The sequence below is a fragment of the Culex quinquefasciatus genome, chromosome 3 (assembly GCF_015732765.1).
Source record: "Culex quinquefasciatus strain JHB chromosome 3, VPISU_Cqui_1.0_pri_paternal, whole genome shotgun sequence".
NCBI classification, from domain to species: Eukaryota; Metazoa; Arthropoda; class Insecta; order Diptera; family Culicidae; genus Culex; species Culex quinquefasciatus.
In genome coordinates this window covers 159,208,668-159,230,191 of record NC_051863.1, presented here as the reverse complement: position 1 = coordinate 159,230,191, position 21,524 = coordinate 159,208,668, and the positions used below count along the sequence as shown (strand labels likewise).

General features: G+C 37.0%; 1 protein-coding gene across 1 annotated transcript in view; it reads right to left on the bottom strand.

Moving 5' to 3' along the window:
* Positions 1 to 1,814: 1,814 nt before the first annotated feature.
* Positions 1,815 to 21,524, bottom strand: part of LOC6052208 (myb-like protein AA) — a 78,227-nt gene continuing 58,517 nt past the window's right edge. The window contains 2 exon segments of the mRNA XM_038266096.1: positions 1,815 to 3,792; positions 4,951 to 4,955. Of these exon segments, the coding sequence (XP_038122024.1) occupies positions 2,384 to 3,792; positions 4,951 to 4,955 (1,414 nt within the window). The 3' untranslated portion in view covers positions 1,815 to 2,383.

Genomic DNA, 21,524 nt, shown 5'->3' with positions numbered 1-21,524 from the left:
GTTATTGAAATAGCATGAATTTTGATATTACTGTCTTTCCAGGTATTCATAACGACAAAAGCTATGTTTTGCAATTAAACTCAGTTAATCCCGAACAGACGGAAATAACTTGGAAATAACATTTTTTGATATTTGAAAATACTAGGCCAATAACATTTTATGTAATTTATAGCAAGATTCCCGAGCAGACGGAAATAACTTGGGAATAACATTTTTCGATAATTGAAAATACTAGGCCAATAACATTTTATGTTAGTTATAACAAGATTTGTTATTCGTCGTTATGATTTTTTTTATTGGATTGATATTGTAATAACAGACTAATAACATTTTAAGTTATTTTTCGATCAAAACTTTGTTATTATTTTTTGTTATTTTTACAACTAATCCGATCATCTTCCATGACAAAAAATGTTATATCAAAGTTTTTTTGGCTTTCAGCCAATATCAGACCAATAACAAATTATGTTAGGATAACATTAACCGTTATTAAACTCTTATGCAAAAATGGATTTTTGAAGAAAATTCCAAATCACTTTTTGTTAGTTTATCAATATTTGTAATTGAAATGGCATGAATTTTGTTGTTACCGTCTGCCCGGGATGTGCTAAATATAAATTACATTAAAAAACGAAATTTCACCGCAGATTACTGGAGTACATCTCTGTGATTTCTTGATTAAGTCATTTGAAGCCGTTTCTGTAAGTAATTTTAAGCCGTTTCTGATGTAAAATAACCTTTGTTTGGAACTAATTCTTCCAGACAGAGTGTATCATTTTACATCAAACTCTTTTACAGTATAATTTTATTTTTTACACATAAATGTAGGTAATATTGCTTAAAAATGTAAACATGTTATACTTCCCAAAATATTCGATTGTTTGATTTTTGTTTTTGCTTTTGAATGTTTGAAATGTCCATAAAAATATAGCATGGAAGTAGGGGAAATTCTCGTATGTTTGGCAGGTTGAGCACTTGCTCCTAACTCCATCCAATTTGATGATTTTCACTATTTAAACAACTAATTTTGCAAAACTTTTGATAGAAACTTGCTTGCTCACTTATCATTGAGCTATTTATCACTCGATTTCAGTTGAAAACGCTTTTAATTAGCTTTAATTGAATGTCAAAGTTCTGACCTGCCAACATTAGAGGCACGCTGGAATTAGATGCTGTTACCCTAATCACTCTTTTTTAAATGGAATTTTCTGATTGATTACATGTTTTTGGCAAATTTGTGTGGTAAAAAGGATTGAAAAAAATTGGTTCCGACCCAGATTGTATAATTTTACATCTTAATCTGTTTATTTTTTTTATAAATGCAATTTCAACAATAATCCAGGTAAAATTACTTGGAAAAGAGGTAAATTTACATCGTCAAATTTTCAACTTTCCTGTTTTGAGCTGACCCTGCTCAAGAGCATTCTGAACTTGATTTAAGATTGGGCATCAAAGTTTCCTCAGACAAAGCTATAAACTACACAGTAAAACAATCGTAAATTTGAAGGTGTGAAATTGGAAGGTTTAATATTACTTAATTTTTGATGTAAAATTACCTCAATGTCGACGGAAAAAAACGTAGTAAATTTATTAATTTTTAGAGGTAAAATCACATTTTTTTCAAACATGAAAGACAATATTACTCCTGGAAATGCGTACAATCTAAATGTAGTACTAGGGGAAATATACCCATTTTAATCACACTAAGCCGTTCGACCCATTCTCATCACTTTTGCCATTTTCCGCTATTAAATCAACATTTTCAGATGTATCAACAATGGAGAGTTGCTTGCTCACTTTTATTTGAGCTATTTATTACTTCAGAATTGTCAAAAACACTTTATAAAAGCTGTAATTCATGATCAAAGTGCTGATAGGCCGATAATAGAAATAGGCTGAGAAAGGGCATAGTTCCCCTACCATGTTTTTTTACTGTGTAGCTAGCAAATTCCATTGATTTCTTCCGTATGAGCAGATCATTTGAGGACAATTTTAATGATCAATCAGGTATTCTGATTTTTTTCTCATGCAATTTCATTTTCTTGATTTTTCTGAAGATTTCAATACATATTTTCGATGACGATGATTGCATCAATACAAGAACTATATTCCATAATAATAAAGATGTTTTTATTCATTCATTTCACGAACATGTAAACAAGACCTTTTGACTTAGGACATTCAAAATTTTAAACAATGCAATTTAAAAAATTGCTAGCCACAGAAAGGTGTAATTAATTTCTAAATACACACTCAAGTGATCACAATTATGTAAGTCCTAAAATAAAATTCATCAAAATCACATCTAGCTAGTCCGCTCGCGTTCGCCCACCGACTTCCCGCTCCCTTCCGCGTCGAAACCCGCCCCGCCGCTTCGTCGCGCTTACATCGAGTTAAAGTTCAGTCCCTGCAGGTTGACCGCGCCGGTGTTCATGTTGACCGTGGTCGTGTCCGGGTACCGCTGGCGCGACATCTGGTGGATGCCGGCCGCGGTCGCCGTCGTAAAGTCGACGTGGCGCGTATCGAGGAAGCCCATCACGCCCATCGGATGCGCATGGGGTGGACACATGAGGGGGGCGGCGGCGGACGAGGCGGCCACTGCTGCGGCGGCTGCGGCTGCCGCCGCCGCTGCGCTGGCGTTTTCGTTCGAGGTTTGGTGCTGCTGGGACTGTTGCTGTTGCTGCTGTTGTTGGGCTTGCTGCTGGGCTTGTTGTTGGGCGGCCTGTTGTTGGGCGGCTTGTTGCTGCTGGGCGGCTTGCTGCTGTTGCTGGGCCTGTTGCTGCTGCTGGTGCAGGGACATGTTGAGGGCTGGGGAGGAGAGGGACGTGTCGTAGTGTTCGAGGGAGGCGTTTTCGTCCCCGGTGGGGGTGGTTGACGGTGGCGGGGAGATGTTTGGCTCGAGCTTTATCCGGCTCTTGATGCTGGGCCTGCTGATGGGGTAGCCACGCTTTTTGTACTCGAGCCAAAGCGTTCGGTTGTTGACGCCGTAGAGGCGGGCGGCCTTGCAGAAGCCAATGCCACCGAATCGTACGGCTTCGAGGGCTCGCAGGAAGTTTTCGTCGCCTTGCGGGTTGACGGACCGTTTCCGCTTGACCGGTTGGATCGCTGTGGTCCCGCTGGCGCTTGTGGTGCCGGTCGCGGCATTGCCCGCCGTTCCGATCGGGGATTGGTTGTTGGTGGCCTGGCCCTGCTGGCTGTACACGCTGTGGACCATCGCGGCAGCGGCAGCTGCGGCCGCCGCCGAGTCGTTGCCGCCCTGGGGTGACGTCGGCGTCGAGATGTTTGACGAGCTGTAGCTGTTGACCATGTTGTTCGGGTTGACGGAGATGATCTGCGGCGAGAACGGATGCTGATAGATTTGTACTGGCGTCGTGGGCTGCGGCGTTGGCGCGTTCGAGTTGTTCGTGGAGGCGTTCGACAGGGGATTGCTGCTGTTGCTGTTGTTGTTGCCGCCGTTGTTGTTCAGCGATTGGCTATCGCCCTGGTGGTGTTGCTGCTGCTGCTGTTGCTGAACGGCTGCTGCCGCCGCTGCTGCTGCAGCTGCCGCGGCCGCCTGCTGGTGAACCTGAGCCACCTGTTGACTCGTGACGGCCGCCGCCGCAGCCGCCTGGGCCGCAGCTTGCTGCTGCTGGTGGTGCTGTTGCTGGGCGTGTTGTTGAGCCTGTTGCTGCTGCTGCTGTTGTTGTTGCTGTTGTTGCTGCTGCTGCTGCTGCTGCTGGAGGCCCAAGTTTGTCTGACACGACGCGATTCCGAATCGCGAATAGTTCGTATCGATTACCGTCCATTGCCCACCTGGGAACGGAAAAAGAAGGAACAAGAGAGCTTGATTATTATTTGCTTTTTTGGATTTTTGTTTGAATGTTCAAAAGTTTTTCGGTACAACATTTCGCTTCGCCTCGCTGTGACAAAATCGTTCCGAGACGCAACTTGTGGTCAAAAGTTCAAGAAACTAAGCTAAACTTCACAATCAACGTGAAATTGGGGCCTGCCCGCCGGAGCGGGAGGTGATGAGTAGGTGAAAACTGCACCGGGACCGACAAAAAAAGTCCCAGTTGTTGCATTTTTCATTAACTCATTTTTTCTTGCTTATTCGTTTTGCGAAGGAATTAAAAAAAACTCATCATCGATCGCGGAAAAATGTGACACGCGTAATTACCAGCGGAGGCAAACGAACGAACAACAAAAAAAATCAGCCGTTTGGCAACAATGCGCGCTCGAAACACACACACGCGCGCGCGCCCATAAACTAATGAAAATTGGGAAAATTAAAAATGTTTCTCTATCTCTCTCTCTCTCTTGCACAGTTTTCATTTTTTCTTGCACATTTTCAATTGGTGCACTTTGCTGCGTGCATTCAACTTTTTGATTAATTAATCGATTTGCACTCACTGCCTCACTGATCTTCCCCTCTTCTCTCGCTCACTGTCCCTCTCTCTTTCTGTCCCGAGCGCGCGCGCGAGTCCTGCCAGCTGCCTACCTTCCAGGGGCAATGTTGCCTTTTTTTTTCCTCCCGCGGGCGTTGGTTGGCCGTAAAACGAACGTCCAAAAAATCAAATAAAAAACAAATAAAAACCGAGCTCTCTTCTTCTCTCTCTCTCTCTCTTTTTTTTGAAGGTTCCGAGTGTGAGTCTGTGTGTTTGTGTGTGAATGTCCGGTGCACGCACGTATCCTCGATCCCACATTTTTTTTTTCGAGGGTGGAGGTCCGGGGGGTGGCATTACAACCCACACTTTTTTTTTTTGTTTGCTGGGTGGTGGTTCGAGTTGATTTTTCATCATTTTGTTTGGCTCCTGGAAAAAAGGATACACCGACGACGACGACGACGACGACGCACACACACACACAAATTCCGTTAGTTTTCGGGGAAACTCGCGGGGTTCCAATTTTTTTTTTTTTTGGTAATCGGGAAAACCAGATGACACACAACACCACTTTGATTGCAGGGCGCACCCGAGCTGATGACTGATGATGGTGATGAGGATGATCATGATTTGAGGGTTATTTATTTTTTGATTCGAGTGCGTTTCGTTCTTTTTTTTTTATTATTTTTGCAAGCCTTGTTTGCGAACGCGTTAACGCATATCAATTGGCGAGTTGCGAGTTTGAGTGAATATTTGCATTTGGGTAGTTGTTGCACGTGGGCTTGGAAGAGTGTTTTGACTATTTCCACGGACCATTAGGCTGGAATTAATCGGAAACCACTCTCGCACACAAGTTTTAGCACCACACCCGCGGAAAAATGCACAACTAATTGAGGTTGAACTTTTTTTTTATTGCGAGGGTGCCACTTTGCACAGTTTAAGGTGGGAAACAATTGAGCACGAACACAGAGAAACATAACATGATTTTTATGTTGTTGTTTTGAAGTAGGTTAGCAGTGAATACACATGAATAGAACCGTACATAGAGTTGGGCATAGATAGAATACACAAAACAAATAATACAACGGTCAATTTAAATTCAAATTATGACAAGCCGTAGTTCCGCAATGAACCACCGTCAACATCGATGGCGCCACCATCATAAGATGGCATTTCGAACAAGCCTCCCATAAAAGTTGGAACGGTTACTTCAACTCGCTGATTCTCGGGCATAACTCAATCAATCGGGACCATCCGCGGAATTTTGGGCGAATGTTTTTTACACGCGCAAAGAAAGTTGGAACGAGGTTTGGTTCGCAAAAAATACAGACTTGATCAGATCGAGTTCCGCAAAGTTCTAGGATATTATAGACAGCGTCATGCCCAACCCGAGCAGACGGTAATAACTTGGTAATAACATTTTCTGATATTTGAAAATACTAGGCCAATAACATTTAATGTTATTTATAACAAGATTTGTTATTCGTCGTTATGATTTTTTTGTTATTGGATTGTTATTGTAATAACAGACTTATCACATTTTTAGTTATTTTTCGAACAAATCTTTGTTATTATTTTTTGTTATTTTAACAACTAATCCGATCATCCCAATAACAGTTGGAGGTATTCTTCCATAACAAAAAATGTTATTGCAAAGTTGTTTTGGCTGTCTACCAATATCAGACCAATAACAAATTTTGTTATGATAACATAAACTGTTATTAAATCCTTAAGCAAAAATTGATTTTTCAAGAAGAATCCATAACATTTTTTGTTATTTTAACAGTATTTGTTATTGAAATGGCATGAATTTTGTTATTACCGTCTGCCCGGGAAGAACCAGTGAGTTGAAGTTAACGTTGCAGCTTTTTCAAGGGATTGGGAGTTGGAATCAGGGTTACCAGGTCAAAATATGAATACATTCAAAAGTTTGCTAAATTCAGACGGTTTAACTGATGTTATGGCCTGAAAATCTTAATTTTACATTTTCTTTAAGAAATACACAACCATTTTTTATATTCAATTAAATTTGTTCAAAATAAGCATGAAGTGAAAAATCTGGCAAAATCTGTCAATATCTGACACAGGAAGAATCTTTATTCTGGCTGACACTTGAAAAATCTGGCATCCCCAGATTTATCTGGCAACCCTGGTTGGAATGTAAAAAAATGTCTGTCTCCGACAGATTGCGCTGGTTGGCAACGAAGTTAGAATTTAAAAAAAGAATAAAAATTGAAATTACTAGCCATGGTGTCAAAATTTGCATATTTGCATATAGTTTTAAAATGTGTTTAAATTTTCATGGGTCGGAAAGCTTTGCGTGCCGAAAATGTGTACAGTCCGGACTCGATTATCGGAAGGCCTTGGCAAAATTTCACTTCGGAAAATCGAAACACGAAAAAAAAATTTCACATTCTTATTTTTTTTGTTTTTAAGCTACATACATGTAAATCGACAAAATTTTCAGAGGTTGGTTTGAGCACACACTTAAACTTTTTTTAAATCTGTTTTAAGGGCATTAAAATAAATATTTTCAACTATTATCAAAATAAATTTGAAAACATTTGGTTCTATAATTGCCGAGATATAGATATTTGAAGTTAGCAGTTTCAAAAAAACGGGTGCCACGATATCTCAACACTGCTTTGACCATATCGGCTCAAAATTTTGGTGAAGCCTCGTTAAACTGGTCCTGTGTGCATGACGAAGCCCGAGTTTTCAAAAAAAATATTTGAAAAAAAGATAAAAATATTTCTGTGTTTTTCATATAAAAAATCGTCAGTTTTTGATTTTTGTATTTTTTAAAAATGCAAAATTTCAAAATCGGGCTTCGTCATAAACACGAAATATGTCTTGCAAGTCTTCACCTCAAATTTCAGCCAGTTTGGTCCATCCCATCTCGAGATATCATGGCACCCGTAAATCAACTCGGCGTTTAGAGAAAAACGTTCACAAAGTTTGACAGTTCGCTTTGCGCATGGCAAAATTTTGAGCGTAAATCATCTCTTACTCAGTTTAATCATGGAATATCTTCATGAAACTTTCAGGAGTGATTGAAAATCATATCTACAGTGGATTGAATAAATTTTCTGGAACATGAAATTTTGTGATTTTCAACATGTATGTAACCCCTTAAGTATGGCTCTTAATCTACTCAAGAGTGACCTAGAATTTTAAAATCCAAGATGGCGACGAAAATGATGATGAAATATTGAAAAAAAATACATTTTTTTTTATTTAAAAGGCAATCAAACATTCAAATTTGACCAAAATTGGGTCGCAGAATTCGAATTTGATGTTAAAAACAAGAAAATAAAAAGGAAAAAAATTGTTCGTGATTCGATTATCCGAAGTCCCATGCAAACCATCGGATAATCGAACTTTGGATAATCGAAACTTGGGATAATCGAAACTTCGGATAGTTCTGGACTGTATTTGAATTTCTCCTATCGATAAAATAATGATTTTTTTTGTTACGGTGTTACAGTGTCTTTTCTCGACATGTTGTTCAAAATTAAAAAAAAATGTTAAAAGCCAAATAGTGCCTACTTCATTAAAGTTTCAAAACTAAATGTTAAATAATTATTAATTATATCGAATTATGTTATAAAAGATTTTTTTTGTTTTACCCTCTTTTTTCGTGTTATTTTGAGTAATTTTTGTTTTCTAGAAAAACTTCTCTTGTTCTTCTATTTTTCTTGATTAGTTTTAAGTATTTTGATTTGATTTTTGTCTTCCTTATTTCAGGTTTGTTTCCTACCTTTTAGGTTTTTTCTTCCTATTTTCACTTTTACTTTTTTTCTGCTTTAAAATTTTACCATTGACACTTAAATTGTAAAAAAATGCGAAGATGCGTAATCTGAGACATTACAAAAAAAAGTATGCATACATATTCTCACACAAAATAAATTAAATGTCAGTAAAAAACACAGCCAAACTTTCCCTCACATACCACATCTTCCAACCTGATTTTTTTTAAATGTTTAGGTGTCCTTGTGTCCAATGCTTATAAGATCTTTTTTTAATGATTTTTGTTTTGCATTTTATGAACGAAGCATTTATTTATTGAAAGCAAAAATAACTTGGGAATAACATGTTTTGTTATGGAAGAATAACTTCAACTGTTATTGTAATGATCGGATTAGTTGTTAAAATAACAAAAAATAATAACAAAAATTTGTTCGAAAAATAACTAAAAATGTTATTTGTTTGTCCTTACAACAACAATCCAATAAAAAAACATAACGATTAATAACAAATCTTGTTATAAATAACATAAAATGTTATTTGCCAAGTATTTTCAAATATCAAAAAATGTTATTCCCAAGTCTGCTCGGGAAGGAGCGCAGTCTTCTTGCATTTATAACAATTCAAATACAGTCTAGAGTCTTGATTATCCGAAGGCTTCGAATAACCAAATCTTCGGATAAGCGAACCAAAAAATCTTATTTTTGATTGTGACATAGAATTTTTTTTAATTCAAGATGGCGGTATTGAAATATTGGAAAAAAATGCATTTTGTTATAATTGGGCAATCAACAATCCAAATTTGATAAAAATGGGGTGGAAGAACTCGAATTTGATGATAAAACGTTACTTAATCCACCTTTAGGTGGTTGGTGCCTTCCTCCCGTGACTCTACCACTGGTCGTGGCCGGCGCCGGTATTGATCAGCATGATAGGGGCCTTTGAGAAGTTGCGAAGCGAGGAAAGATAGCACCCACTCATCTTCCACGGCTCGTGGATGTAACTTTTGGAGGTCCTGGTCAATAACGGAGTAGCAACTGCGGGTGGGCACCTATGCTTATGCTTATGCTTTAGGTGGTTGGTGCCTTCCTCTCATTTATAGAGTGATTACAATCCCCTAAAGTGTCCAGTGGTTTATGGATCTCCCCTAACGTGATCGCAGCACCTAAGAGGTCCTAATAAAAATAAGTGACGAGTAAAAAAAAATAGACTTCCTACAGACTTTTTGTCAAGGTTATACAGACACCACCTTTCAGAAAAATGGCATCCCTCTACAAGGCTTTTTATGTGGCGATCAGACGGGACCATTTGAGGTTATGTAAATTCAGACCATTTTTTAAACTGCTTGTAATTTTAGATAGGTAAGTCAGATCTTGAAAATTATTAATCCACAAGAAAGGTCTTCTCATATGCTTTCTAAAAATATATAACATGTGAGGGTTTCATGATAAAACCACCCTTTTTACCATAATTTTAATTTAATATGAAACAGTTTTTTTATTATAACTTTTTAAATACATGATTAAACTGCATGAATTTAAATAGCAACTTAGGGGACGTTAAGACGGATCGATTAAAACCATTCCGGCCAAAATCGGTTGAACCTGTGACAAGATATTCCAGTGACATTGATTTGGTACACATGTCTACATACAGCCAAACACACAGACATTTGCTCAGCTGGTGATTCTGAGTCGATATGTACAAATGAAGGTAGGTCTAGGAGGTCTAACTAAAAAGTTCATTTTTCGAGTGATTTTATAGCCTTTCCTCAGTAAAGTGAGGAAGGCAAAAAGGCCGTTGTAAATATTTCACAATGTTTATGTATATCCTCCATATTTTCACAGGTTTTGCCAATTTTTTTAATTTTAAGCCTGTAAACAATCCAATTTATACATACACATTATACATTATAACACAATTATAATTTTAAGCTGACAAATTCATTTTTTTTTAAACAAAATCGGCAGCTTCGACCCTTACACATTTTTGTCGATATTTTATTGGCACTTGGCAAGATGTTTGAAATTTTGATCCAGCAGCCCTGCTCGTGGCAGGTAGGTAAAAGAGTTATACTCTCACCCAAAGTGCTCCGGTTCAAATCTCGAATGCGAACAGGAATAGTTAACAAAAATTACATTATTTTGTTATTTTGTTTTTTTTTGTGTTTGTGTTTTGCCCAATATTTACAGGATTTTTTTCTAAAAATAACTTTGGAATTATAATCAGAATAAGAAGACTATCCCTGATTTTTTCTATTTATTTTTTAAATATTTTTGAATAATAAAAACACTAACGAAAAGGTGTCAACATTTCAACCAGTTACATCTCACAGCAAAACATCCTTCCGGCAAAGCAGTTATAAAAAAAAAGTTCAACCACGCACTTGTTTAGCAATTTACAGCCGACCATTACCCTGTGGACTGTGTCCTCTGTCACACCTGTCCACTTTCACAGCAAACTCACAGCGGCAGAGCAAGGAAAAAAATACGGTGTGCGGTCACCCAAAATTATACGCCAAAACCCTTGAGCAGTTACGCGTGCAACGCGAGACATCGGCAATCATTTTCGTCATTGTCATTGTATGAGCTGGTGACAGTGACGTTTTCATCGTGAAAACTTGCGTTTTTACGTTTTTTATCAATTTTATTACCTTTAACTGGTAACTTCAAGCGAACAAAGGAAGTACATGTTATGAAATAAAAGCAATGATGTTAACCTAGAAATGTTTTAACCTATCTGTGCACGATCTTGACAACCATTGACATCAACTTCAAGTCAACAACAACAAGAAATAACGTGCGAAACCCTATCCCTAACCTGACGATGTCCTGACCTGAATCTACAGCTCTTTGTCTGTGTCGTGTAGCACACCACCACCATAACTCCAAAAACTCCAGTGTATGTGTGCCGGTGTACGTGTGCCGCTTACCATCAACATAAATTGAAGCTTAATAACATTCGCGCGCCCCGTCATCATCCCTTCCCAATTCCCATCCATCCGCCCACGTTAGTGAGGGGGTGACATTTCAATTGGGCGCTTTTCGGAGGGAGGCTGGAGGAGGGAAAATCTCCCCAGGGTAGATGACTTAACGGGTTGAGTGATACTGGCTTGTTTTTTTTTGTTCGCTCCTAGGGGAAATTAACCAGGCGATGGCAATTGATAACAGTTGAGTTGAGAGCTTCGTTTTGGGAGATGTCTCTCACTCTCTACTCTACTCTGAACTCTTTTCTTCTTTGAACTCGATTCTACTCTGAACTCTACTCTACACTGAACTCTACTCTACCCTGAACTCTGCTCTAATCTTAACTCTATTCTACACTGAACTCTACTCTACTGTGAACTCTACTCAAATCTGAACTCTACTCTACTCTGAACTGTACTCTACTCTGAACTCTACTCTACTCTGAACTCTACGCTGGACTCCACTCTACTCTGAACTCGACTTTATACTACTCTGAACTCGACTCTACACTACTCTGAACTCGACTCTACACTACTCTGAACTCGACTTTACACTACTCTGAACTCGACTCTACAATACTCTGAACTCGACTCTACACTACTCTGAACTCGACTCTACACTACTCTGAACTCGACTCTACAATCTACTGTGAACTCTACTCAAATCTGAACTCTACTCTACTCTGAACTGTACTCTACTCTGAACTCTACTCTACTCTGAACTCTACCCTACTCTGAACTCTACCCTACTCTGAACTCTACGCTGGACTCCACTCTACTCTGAACTCGACTTTATACTACTCTGAACTCGACTCTACAATACTCTGAACTCGACTCTACACTACTCTGAACTCGACTCTACGCTACTCTGAACTCGACTTTACACTACTCTGAACTCGACTCTACAATACTCTGAACTCGACTCTACACTACTCTGAACTCGACTCTACAATCTACTGTGAACTCTACTCAAATCTGAACTCTACTCTACTCTGAACTGTACTCTACTCTGAACTGTACTCTACTCTGAACTCTACTCTATTATGAACTCTACCCTACTCTGAACTCTACGCTGGACTCCACTCTACTCTGAACTCGACTTTATACTACTCTGAACTCGACTCTACACTACTCTGAACTCGACTCTACAATACTCTGAACTCGACTCTACACTACTCTGAACTCGACTCTACACTACTCTGAACTCGACTTTACACTACTCTGAACTCGACTCTACACTACTCTGAACTCGACTCTACACTACTCTGAACTCGACTCTACACTGAACTCTATTCTACTCTGAACTCTACTCTACTCTGAACTCTACCCTACTCTGAACTCTACGCTGAACTCCACTCTACTCTGAACTCTACCCTACACTACTCTGAACTCGACTCTACAATACTCTGAACTCGACTCTACACTACTCTGAACTCGACTTTACACTACTCTGAACTCGACTCTACACTACTCTGAACTCGACTCTACACTACTCTGAATTCGACTCTACACTACTCTGAACTCGACTCTACACTACTCTGAATTCGACTCTACACTACTCTGAACTCGACTCTACACTACTCTGAATTCGACTCTACACTACTCTGAACTCGACTCTACACTACTCTGAATTCGACTCTACACTACTCTGAATTCGACTCTACACTACTCTGAACTCGACTCTACACTACTCTGAATTCGACTCTACACTGAACTCTATTCTACTCTGAACTCTACTCTACTCTGAACTCTACCCTACTCTGAACTCTACGCTGAACTCCACTCTACTCTGAACTCGACTCTACACTACTCTGAACTCGACTCTACACTACTCTCAACTCGACTCTACACTACTCTGAATTCTACTCTCCTCGAATGCCAAGAGTACAGAGAGTGCTGAGACGGTCACTCCTAACCCCCTTCTTTTCTACGGCCAGACCTACTGTGTAAAGTTAACCGTTAGGATGATTCGTTGGAATGGTTTGTGTTTGAACAACAATACAAGTTAAAAAGTTAAATTTTGGACAAGTGTTCCCTATTATGAAATAGACAAAAACAGAGTAACCACCCACCACATTCCACAATCCCCCACTCCAGCAATCACATAGTTTAAAAAAATGTCCAAAATAAAATAAAAATGGCGTGCACTTTTTTGTGTACTTTGGAACCCCCTCTCCCATCCTCCCTCCAGGGAGCCAATTTTTTTTCATCCAGCCAGCCGTCAGTATTCAATAAAAATAATTATTATAATATGAAATTCGCTACCACCTAGTTTGCCCTTCCACTCTCTTCCTTCGAGGGGGGGTTGGGGAGGACGGAAATAATGTATGCTTTTTTGGAGGCCCACCGTTTTTTTTTTTTTTTTTTTTTTTCATTCTTTTTTTTCGGGGGGCATTTTGTTAAATTTTGGGAACCCGAATCTGCGGGTCTCCCGGGCCTCGCCCAGATATTCAAATGAGGCCGAATTATTGGCAGGGGCCACCCATTTTTGGCGGCTCCTTTTTTTACACAGGGAGGAGTCGGGGGTAGGGGAAAGGGTGGAGTAGTGCGATAATGTCAAGCAGTATTAATTTGAAATTTTCCAGGGATGCGGCGAGATATAACCAAAAAAAAACACCCGGGTCCAGACTGAGCTAAAATGGTGCAGGAGATGGGAAGTTTTGTCAGGATCAGCAATTTTTTTAATGGTGTTGTTGGCGTGCACATTTTTCTTTTATTTAATGTTGCATAAATGTGTGCTGGAAAAATCAATACATTTTGGGGATGAATTTTGCAGAATGCATAGCAAGACCAACCTCAAATGTTAATTTTAAAATATGTTCTACTTCAACTCATTTGTTTCGTGTTCAAATATTATGTTAAACCTTTATTTCTTAGTAAAAGCAAAAAAAAATAAAAAGAAAAATTCATCCAAAAAAAATAGAGGCTTCAAGCAATAAAACTGAATGAAAATGAAACAAAAATAAAAACTAAATTATCAAACTATCAGCATTAAATTATTCATTAGAATTTTACAAAAGAATAAATTAAATAAGTAAATTTTCTGCACAGTGAGAGAAAAATTTACCCAAATCAAATGGTATAGTTATAATAGTTAATTATAATATTTACCAACATACGGAAAAACATAGTAAAAAAAGTAAAATGGACAAAACGGTAGAATACAAAAAAAATGCCGAAGACATAGAAAACTGAACCAAAAATGTTCCTTAATAAATTTAAGCAAACATAATTTATTTTTAATTTTTTTGCTATTCGAAAATAATTTTGAAAAAACTGAATGCATAAACAGCAAAAAAAAAATAAGAAAAATCAAGTGAAACTTTTTGGAAGTCTTCCCTGTTACTAAAAAAAGGTATTTTGCACAATTTGTTCTTTCCTCGCTTTCATACAATTATGGCAGCTGTCCATACGAAACTGAGATGTTGATATTCAAAAATGTCTATTTTAAAAAGTGATAGTTTTTTGAATAAAGACGTAAATTTTAAGAAAAAAAACAAGGTTGTTAATCGATAAAATTATCGCATCCAAAATTTGGAATCGTACTCATATTGCAAATCGTGAATATTTTAGTTTTTTGGAAAAATATGGATTTTTAAAGCTCTTATAAAAGTTCAAAAGCATACACAATTTCGATATTGCAATTTGAGTATTTTTTTTTTAAATTGAAGTATTTTCAAAAATACGTCAATTTGTGAAAATTTAAGTACTTTGCAATGAATCTTTAATAAAAGATGAAAAAGCACACAAATTTTCGCTATTGCAAGTTTTGAAAATTTGAGTATTTTCAAAAATACGGTAATTAGTGAAAACTCTAGTATTTTACGAAAAATCTCTAATAAAAGTTATAAAGCATCCAAATTTGGCTTCGTATTAAATGTTGCAAATTATGAAAATTTGAGTATTTTTGAAAAAAAACGGAAGTTTGTGATCGAACACGCAAAATTAAGTGGAAAATTGATTTTCCGAAAAATTGTGACGTTTTGGAGCTTTGGTGTCTTCAAATAAATGTTGCTAATGGAAAAGGGCAGCTTTTGGTTTGGTTCAAAATTAGGGTGGTTCACGATTAGGGTGGTTTTGAAAATCTAACTTTTCAGGAATATATTTGGGATTTATTGGCTTCTAAAAAGTAGTTGGGCATGTAATTTTGGCCGCTGAATCTGAATCTGTCCTCAGAATTGACCCAAATTGTCGAAAAATTGGTTTTTGGTCATATTTTGGGTTTAAATGATAATTTTACATGGAAACCCAAAATATGACCAAATATTGATTGTTCGACTCTTTGGGTCAATTCTGAGGACAGATTCAGATTCAGGGGCCAAAATTACATGGAAAAACATATATTTGGACAATTTTCAAAATTCGTTTGGGTGGTCCCATAAGGTTTTCCCTTGAAAATTAGGCTTTTTCAAATGAAGATATCTCGAGTTTAAAGAAAAACACCCCTGAGATTTTTTCAGCGTTTGTAGTGCTGGAAAATTTGGCTTGCGCCTTTTCGAGATATTTAAGTTTTAAATTTGCATCTTTTTTACATTAAAATCGCTGTAACTTTTGACCGTCCAGCCCAAATTGACTTGTCAAGAAATAAAAATGTCTGTTTTTTAGAGCTCTAAAAGTGCCCCGAATACCACTTTTCTCTAAAACTTAACCCTGAATTGCCACGTTCAAAAAACTGATTTTTGAAGGTTTGCTCAGATGCTTTCTATAAATTTGGTCGTAGAAGGCGTAGATTACGAGATAAAATGTTGGTGTCTTCGACAAAGTTGCTTGGAATGGCAAGTCCAACAACTTTCTATAAGACAAAAAAAATCCCAAAAATATTCCTGAAAAGTTAGATTTTCAAAATCACCCTAATAGTGAACCACCGTTATTTCCAACCAAACCAAAAGTTGTCCCTTTCCATATGCAAAAACTCTTTTGAAGACACTAAAGCTCCAAAATGGCACCATTTTTCGGAAAATCCATTTTCCACTTAATTTTGCGTTCTGGACCACTCTGCATTGCAAATTATATAAATTTGAGTATTTTAGAAAATACGGTATTTTGTGATAATTTTAGCATTACAAAAAACTATTTCGCGTCGTTTGAACCCATATTATAAATTATGAAATTTTGAGTATTTTCGAAAAATATTTTGTGAAAATTTTAGTATTTTACAATAAAGAGCAATTCTCTACGAAATCGGTCTTTTTTCTTCAATTTTAATTTTTGTATTTTTTAATCCGACTGAAACTTTTTTAGTGCCATCGGTATGCCCAAAGAAGCCATTTTGCAACATTAGTTTGTCCATATAATTTTCCATACAAATTTGGCAGCTGGCCATACAAAAATGATGCATGAAAATTCAAAAATCTGTATCTTTTGAAGGAATTTTTTGATCGATTTGGTGTCTTCGGCAAAGTTGTAGGTATAGATATGGACTACACTGAAAAAAAATTATGCACGGTAAAAAAATTTTGGTGATTTTTTTTTCACTTTTTGTCACTAAAACTTGATTTGCAAAAAAAAACTATTTTTATTTTTTTTTTATTTTTTTATATGTTTTAGAGGACATCAAATGCAAATTTTTCAGAAATTTCCAGGTTGTGCAAAAAATCTTTGAGCGAGTTATGAATTTTTGAATCAATACTGATTTTTTCAAAAAATCAAAAAATTGGTCGCAAAAATTTTGTAAACTTTATTTTTCGATGTAAAATCAAATTTGCAATCAAAAAGTACTTTAATAAAATTTTGATAAAGTGCACCGTTTTCAAGTTATAGCCATTTTTAGGTGACTTTTTTGAAAATAGTCGCAGTTTTTCATTTTTAAAAATTAGTACACATGTTTACCCACTTTTGAAAAATATTTTTGAAAAGCTGAGAAAATTCTCTATATTTTGCATTTTTGAATTTTGTTGATACGACCCTTAGACCCTTAGTTGCTGAGATATTGCCATGCAAAGGTTAAAAAACAGGAAAATTGATGTTTTCTATGTCTCACCCAAACAACACACCATTTTCTAATGTCGATATCTCAGCAACTAATGGTCCGATTTTCAATGTTAAAATATGAAACATTCGTGAAATTTTCCGATCTTTTCGAAAAAAAATATTTTCAAAATTTTTAAACCAAGACAAACATTTCAAAAGGGCCAAACATTATATATTACGCCCTTGGCTCCAAAATGGCACCATTTTTCGGAAAATCCATTTTCGACTTGAATATTTTAGAAAATACGGTATTTTGTGATAATTAAAGCATTAAAAAAAACTTTTTCACTTCGTTTGATACCCATATTATAAATTTTTAAATTTTGAGTATTTTCGAGAAATATTTTGTGAAAATTTTAGTATTTTACAATAAAGCTCTAATAAATTAAAATGCCAATATTGCAAGTTATGGAAATTTGAGTGTTTTTGAAGCATACGGTATTTCGTGAAAATTTTTATAATATTTTACAAAACAGTTAGCTTTTTTATAATTTTGTTTGACGTATTTTTACATCTGACATTATAAATGTATGTCTAGTTTTCGGTCATAAATTCAATCGTTTTTCAAAATTACAATATTCTTTTAGATTTTTCATAAGTCGGCAGCTTATGGATCCTTCCCCAATTTTCCCAAAGCACCAAGAAAATCGATTTTCCGGATTGTTTGCCCAATTATTCAATTCAGAATTCGTTTTTTCTCACCCAACACCTACACACACACACACTCTCGTCCATCAAAAAAGGCTCCTCCACTTCTAGAGTTCCGCCCTGCCACCATCCTGTGAAAAATTCATTTCGTCAACAAAACTACTCCAAAGGTTCGCTTTTTCCGAGCCATTTTCCCCGCTCCCACCATTCGAAGAGAGTGAGGGGGAGGGAAAATCCGCGCAGTGACAGCGAAAGAAAAATAAAACGGGGGAGAAAAAAACTCTCATTCCAAACCAAATCAAAATCCTTTTCTTCGGCGTCGTCGTCTGTCTGTTTACTTTTTTCATTTTGTCTCATCAGTCCCGGGCACTTGTAGTGGTGCTGCGCGTTCGGATGGAGGTGACGGAGGGTAGGGATGCTCCATTTGTCTGATTTTTTCATTATGAAAATCACTCATTTGTCTTGGGTTGCGCACCGGGCGTTTTTATTTTTTATTTTTTTTTCAACATTGTGCAAAATTCCGCAATTTTTTCCAGAGTTTGCTTTTTTTGAATTTGACACAATCCTATGTTTCTACCTTCCTTGCCACTAACCTCTCCATGTCTCAGCTCAATCAATTCTTGGAAAATTTGTGTCCCCTCACCCCTTCAAATTTCCACAGTTTGACTTTTAGTTCCAGTCAATTTTGTCACAGTAAAAAAATTAAAGTTGTAAATGTAAAAAGTTCAAGAACACATTATAAAAAAAATGCTTTTTTAAAATAAATATTGAAACTTTAATTGAAAAAACAGTGACGCGATTTATCCCTTTCCCCGCGTTCGTCACAAACACACAAAACTAAAAAAAAAAGCTTTCCACCCACCACCCTAATCCATCCAATTCAAAACCACCTCCCACACACAAACACACACACACTTGTAGGGGAGTTTTCCTCCTTGTCCCGAGCTGGCTCGTGACGATGACATTGATTGATGTTGGACCATCGATTTTCCTTGAAGGTTCGTCGCTCTTTCTCTCGCGTACTTTTTTTCCTGCGCGACTTCGCTCTTTTTTAATTTCTTACTTGAGCAATTCTCTGAGATTTCGGTCATTCGCTTTTTCGCTTTTTTTGATCGATTTCTTGTCTTCGGCAAAATTGACTACAACGAAAAAATTATACACGGTAAAAAAAATGTGATTTTTAATTTCACGTGTTGTCACTAAAACTTAATTTGCAAAAAAAACACTGTATTAATTTTTTTTTTTTTTTTTTCATTTTTTGATATGTTTTAGGGGACATAAAATGCCAACTTTTCAGAAATTTCCAGAATGGGCAAAAAAATTCGACCGAGCTATGATTTTTTTAGTCAATACGATTTTATTCAAAAAATCGAAATACTGGACGCAACAAATTTTCAACTTAATTTTTCGATGTAAAATCGAATTTGCAATCAAAAAGTACTTTTGTAATATTTTAATTCAGTGCAGCGTTTTCAAGTTAAAGCCATTTTTAAGGTATTTTTTTTTAAACAAATCTCGGTTATAATTTTTTTTAATTAGTGCCCATGTTTACTCACTTATGAAAAAAATATTTTTGAAAAGCTGATAATTTTTACCGTGTATCATTTTTTACAGTGTAGACTTTATCCGAAGACACCAAATCGATCAAACAATTCCTTCAAAAATCTGTAGAATTTTCATATTTCATTTTTGTATGGACAGCTGCCAATTTTGTATGGAAAATTATATGAACAACTTTGGGCATACCGAAGGCACCAACACAATTTCAGCAAGATTAAAAAATACAAAAATTAAAATTAATAAAAAATAACGATTTCGTAGAGAACTGCTCACTTGGGGGATGCTCTCTCTTAATTCGTGTCAGAAATTTGATCTGTTTGTTAACTTTAAACATTCAATTATTCTTATATAAAAAAAAATATATAAAATCAAAATTTACCAAAGAAGAAATCACTCAAGTTTGATTTAAAAAGTTTCTTCAAAAATGTAATTTTAACATAACAAATCCCACTATTCAAGACGATTCTGGCCAAGCTCTGCCGACACAAAATCAGAAGTCCGTTTGCATTCAACAAACTTCCATTCCCACCGAACCATGCAATTTCTGCTGAAAATCGATGAAATTGTGCAAAGTGACGTATTCGCCACCGACATTTTAAATTCTCTCCAAAATTACCCTACAAATTTTAAACTGTCAGAATTTATTTTGAAAAAAAAATCATCAAAATTTCCAAAAACTGTCGCTTACGTCACTTTTCACCGGAAAACCCACCAGGGTTGAGCTTAACAATGCGCCCGGAAGTGCAAATTCACTTTTCCAACCGACTGACCTGCCGGCCACCCTGCGCGCAAAATCTTGACGAAGACGGTCGTTGAAGTAAGCGAGGGTGTGAGCAGGTGAGCGGTTTTCCATTCATCCTCGGGATTGGTAGGTATTCGGGAGAGAGAGACTGGGCAAATAGCCCTGCAAACTGTCGATGGAGATGGGAAAATTCTGGCAGGGATGTGAAAATCTTCTGTAAATCTTTGATGCACCATGAATGTGATGGTGATTTCTTGAAGCGATGGAAAATTGCATCGCGATGCAAGGAAATTGCTATGTCTGAAAGATTTTTGAAAAATATTCTAAAATTGAACATTCAACTTTTTTTTATAATTGAACATCGCGAACTTTTCCACCGCTGCAATTTGAGCCGCTCAGCTTTGATGGAACGTTCCATCGCTGTCAAAAGAGATGGAAAACTCCAGGGGTAAATTATTTTTCTGCCAAATTTTGATGACATTTGAAATGAAAATTGTTTTTTTTTTCTGCGACGAAAACCCCATCGCAAACTAAAAAGAAATTCCACGAATTTTTCCACCACTGCACGAGCTCTTCGCATCGAGACCATTCCGGTGGTCTGCCCGACTTCGAACCAGGTTTTGTTCGCCCAAAACCCATCCAACAAAGGGAGTAAGGGAAGGCTGAAGAGTGCCGGTGAAGGGCCTGGCATTTAATTTCGGAGCAGCGCACTCATTCATTATGCAACGCGGCAACGCTGAGAACAGAAGTGGGCGACCTCCTTCCTCCCTGGTCAATTTGGGCATGGACGAACAAACGGCCGAGGTCTTTACAGCGCGATTCCCAGGAAGGCATTGAACCGCGCTAGTGTTTGGGAAGGCTTGCAGTTGCACCAGTCCAGTGATGAACACCCCGGAATTGTCGAGCAAACGTTGAAGGACCTGGGAGGAAATTAGGGCTTTATGCTTTGGGCCGAAGAGAAAATTTTGAAGAGCAGCGATTATCAGCTACACCTCTGTTTTGATTGCTTTTGTTGAAATAAAGTTAAATTGGAAACGCCAATTATTACTCGCACGCAGACGGCCGTGAGTAAAATAGGGGAACAGCATCTAATTCCAGCGTGCCTCTAATGTTGGCAGGTAATAATTTTGACATTCAATTAAAGCTAATTAAAAGCGTTTTCAACTGAAATCGAGTGATAAATAGCTCAATAAGAAGTGAGCAAGCAAGTTTATATCAAAAGTTTTGCAAATTTAGTTGTTAAAATAGTGAAAATCAGCAAATTGGATGGAATTAGGTGCGAGTGATTAACCTGCCAAAGATACGAGAATTTCCCCTAGTCTCATTTTTTTTTTTTTTTTTTGAGATTTCTAAACCGAGAGAATAATACTCTCGATAAAATTTCACACATACCAATAAACGTTATGTTCATTTAATTTAATCTAGAATTTCAACTAATTCCGCAGATCATACTGACAGGCAGTTAGCAGTTAGCGGATTTCGGTCATTCGATTATTTTGGTATTTTTTAATCCGGCTGAAACTTTTTTGGT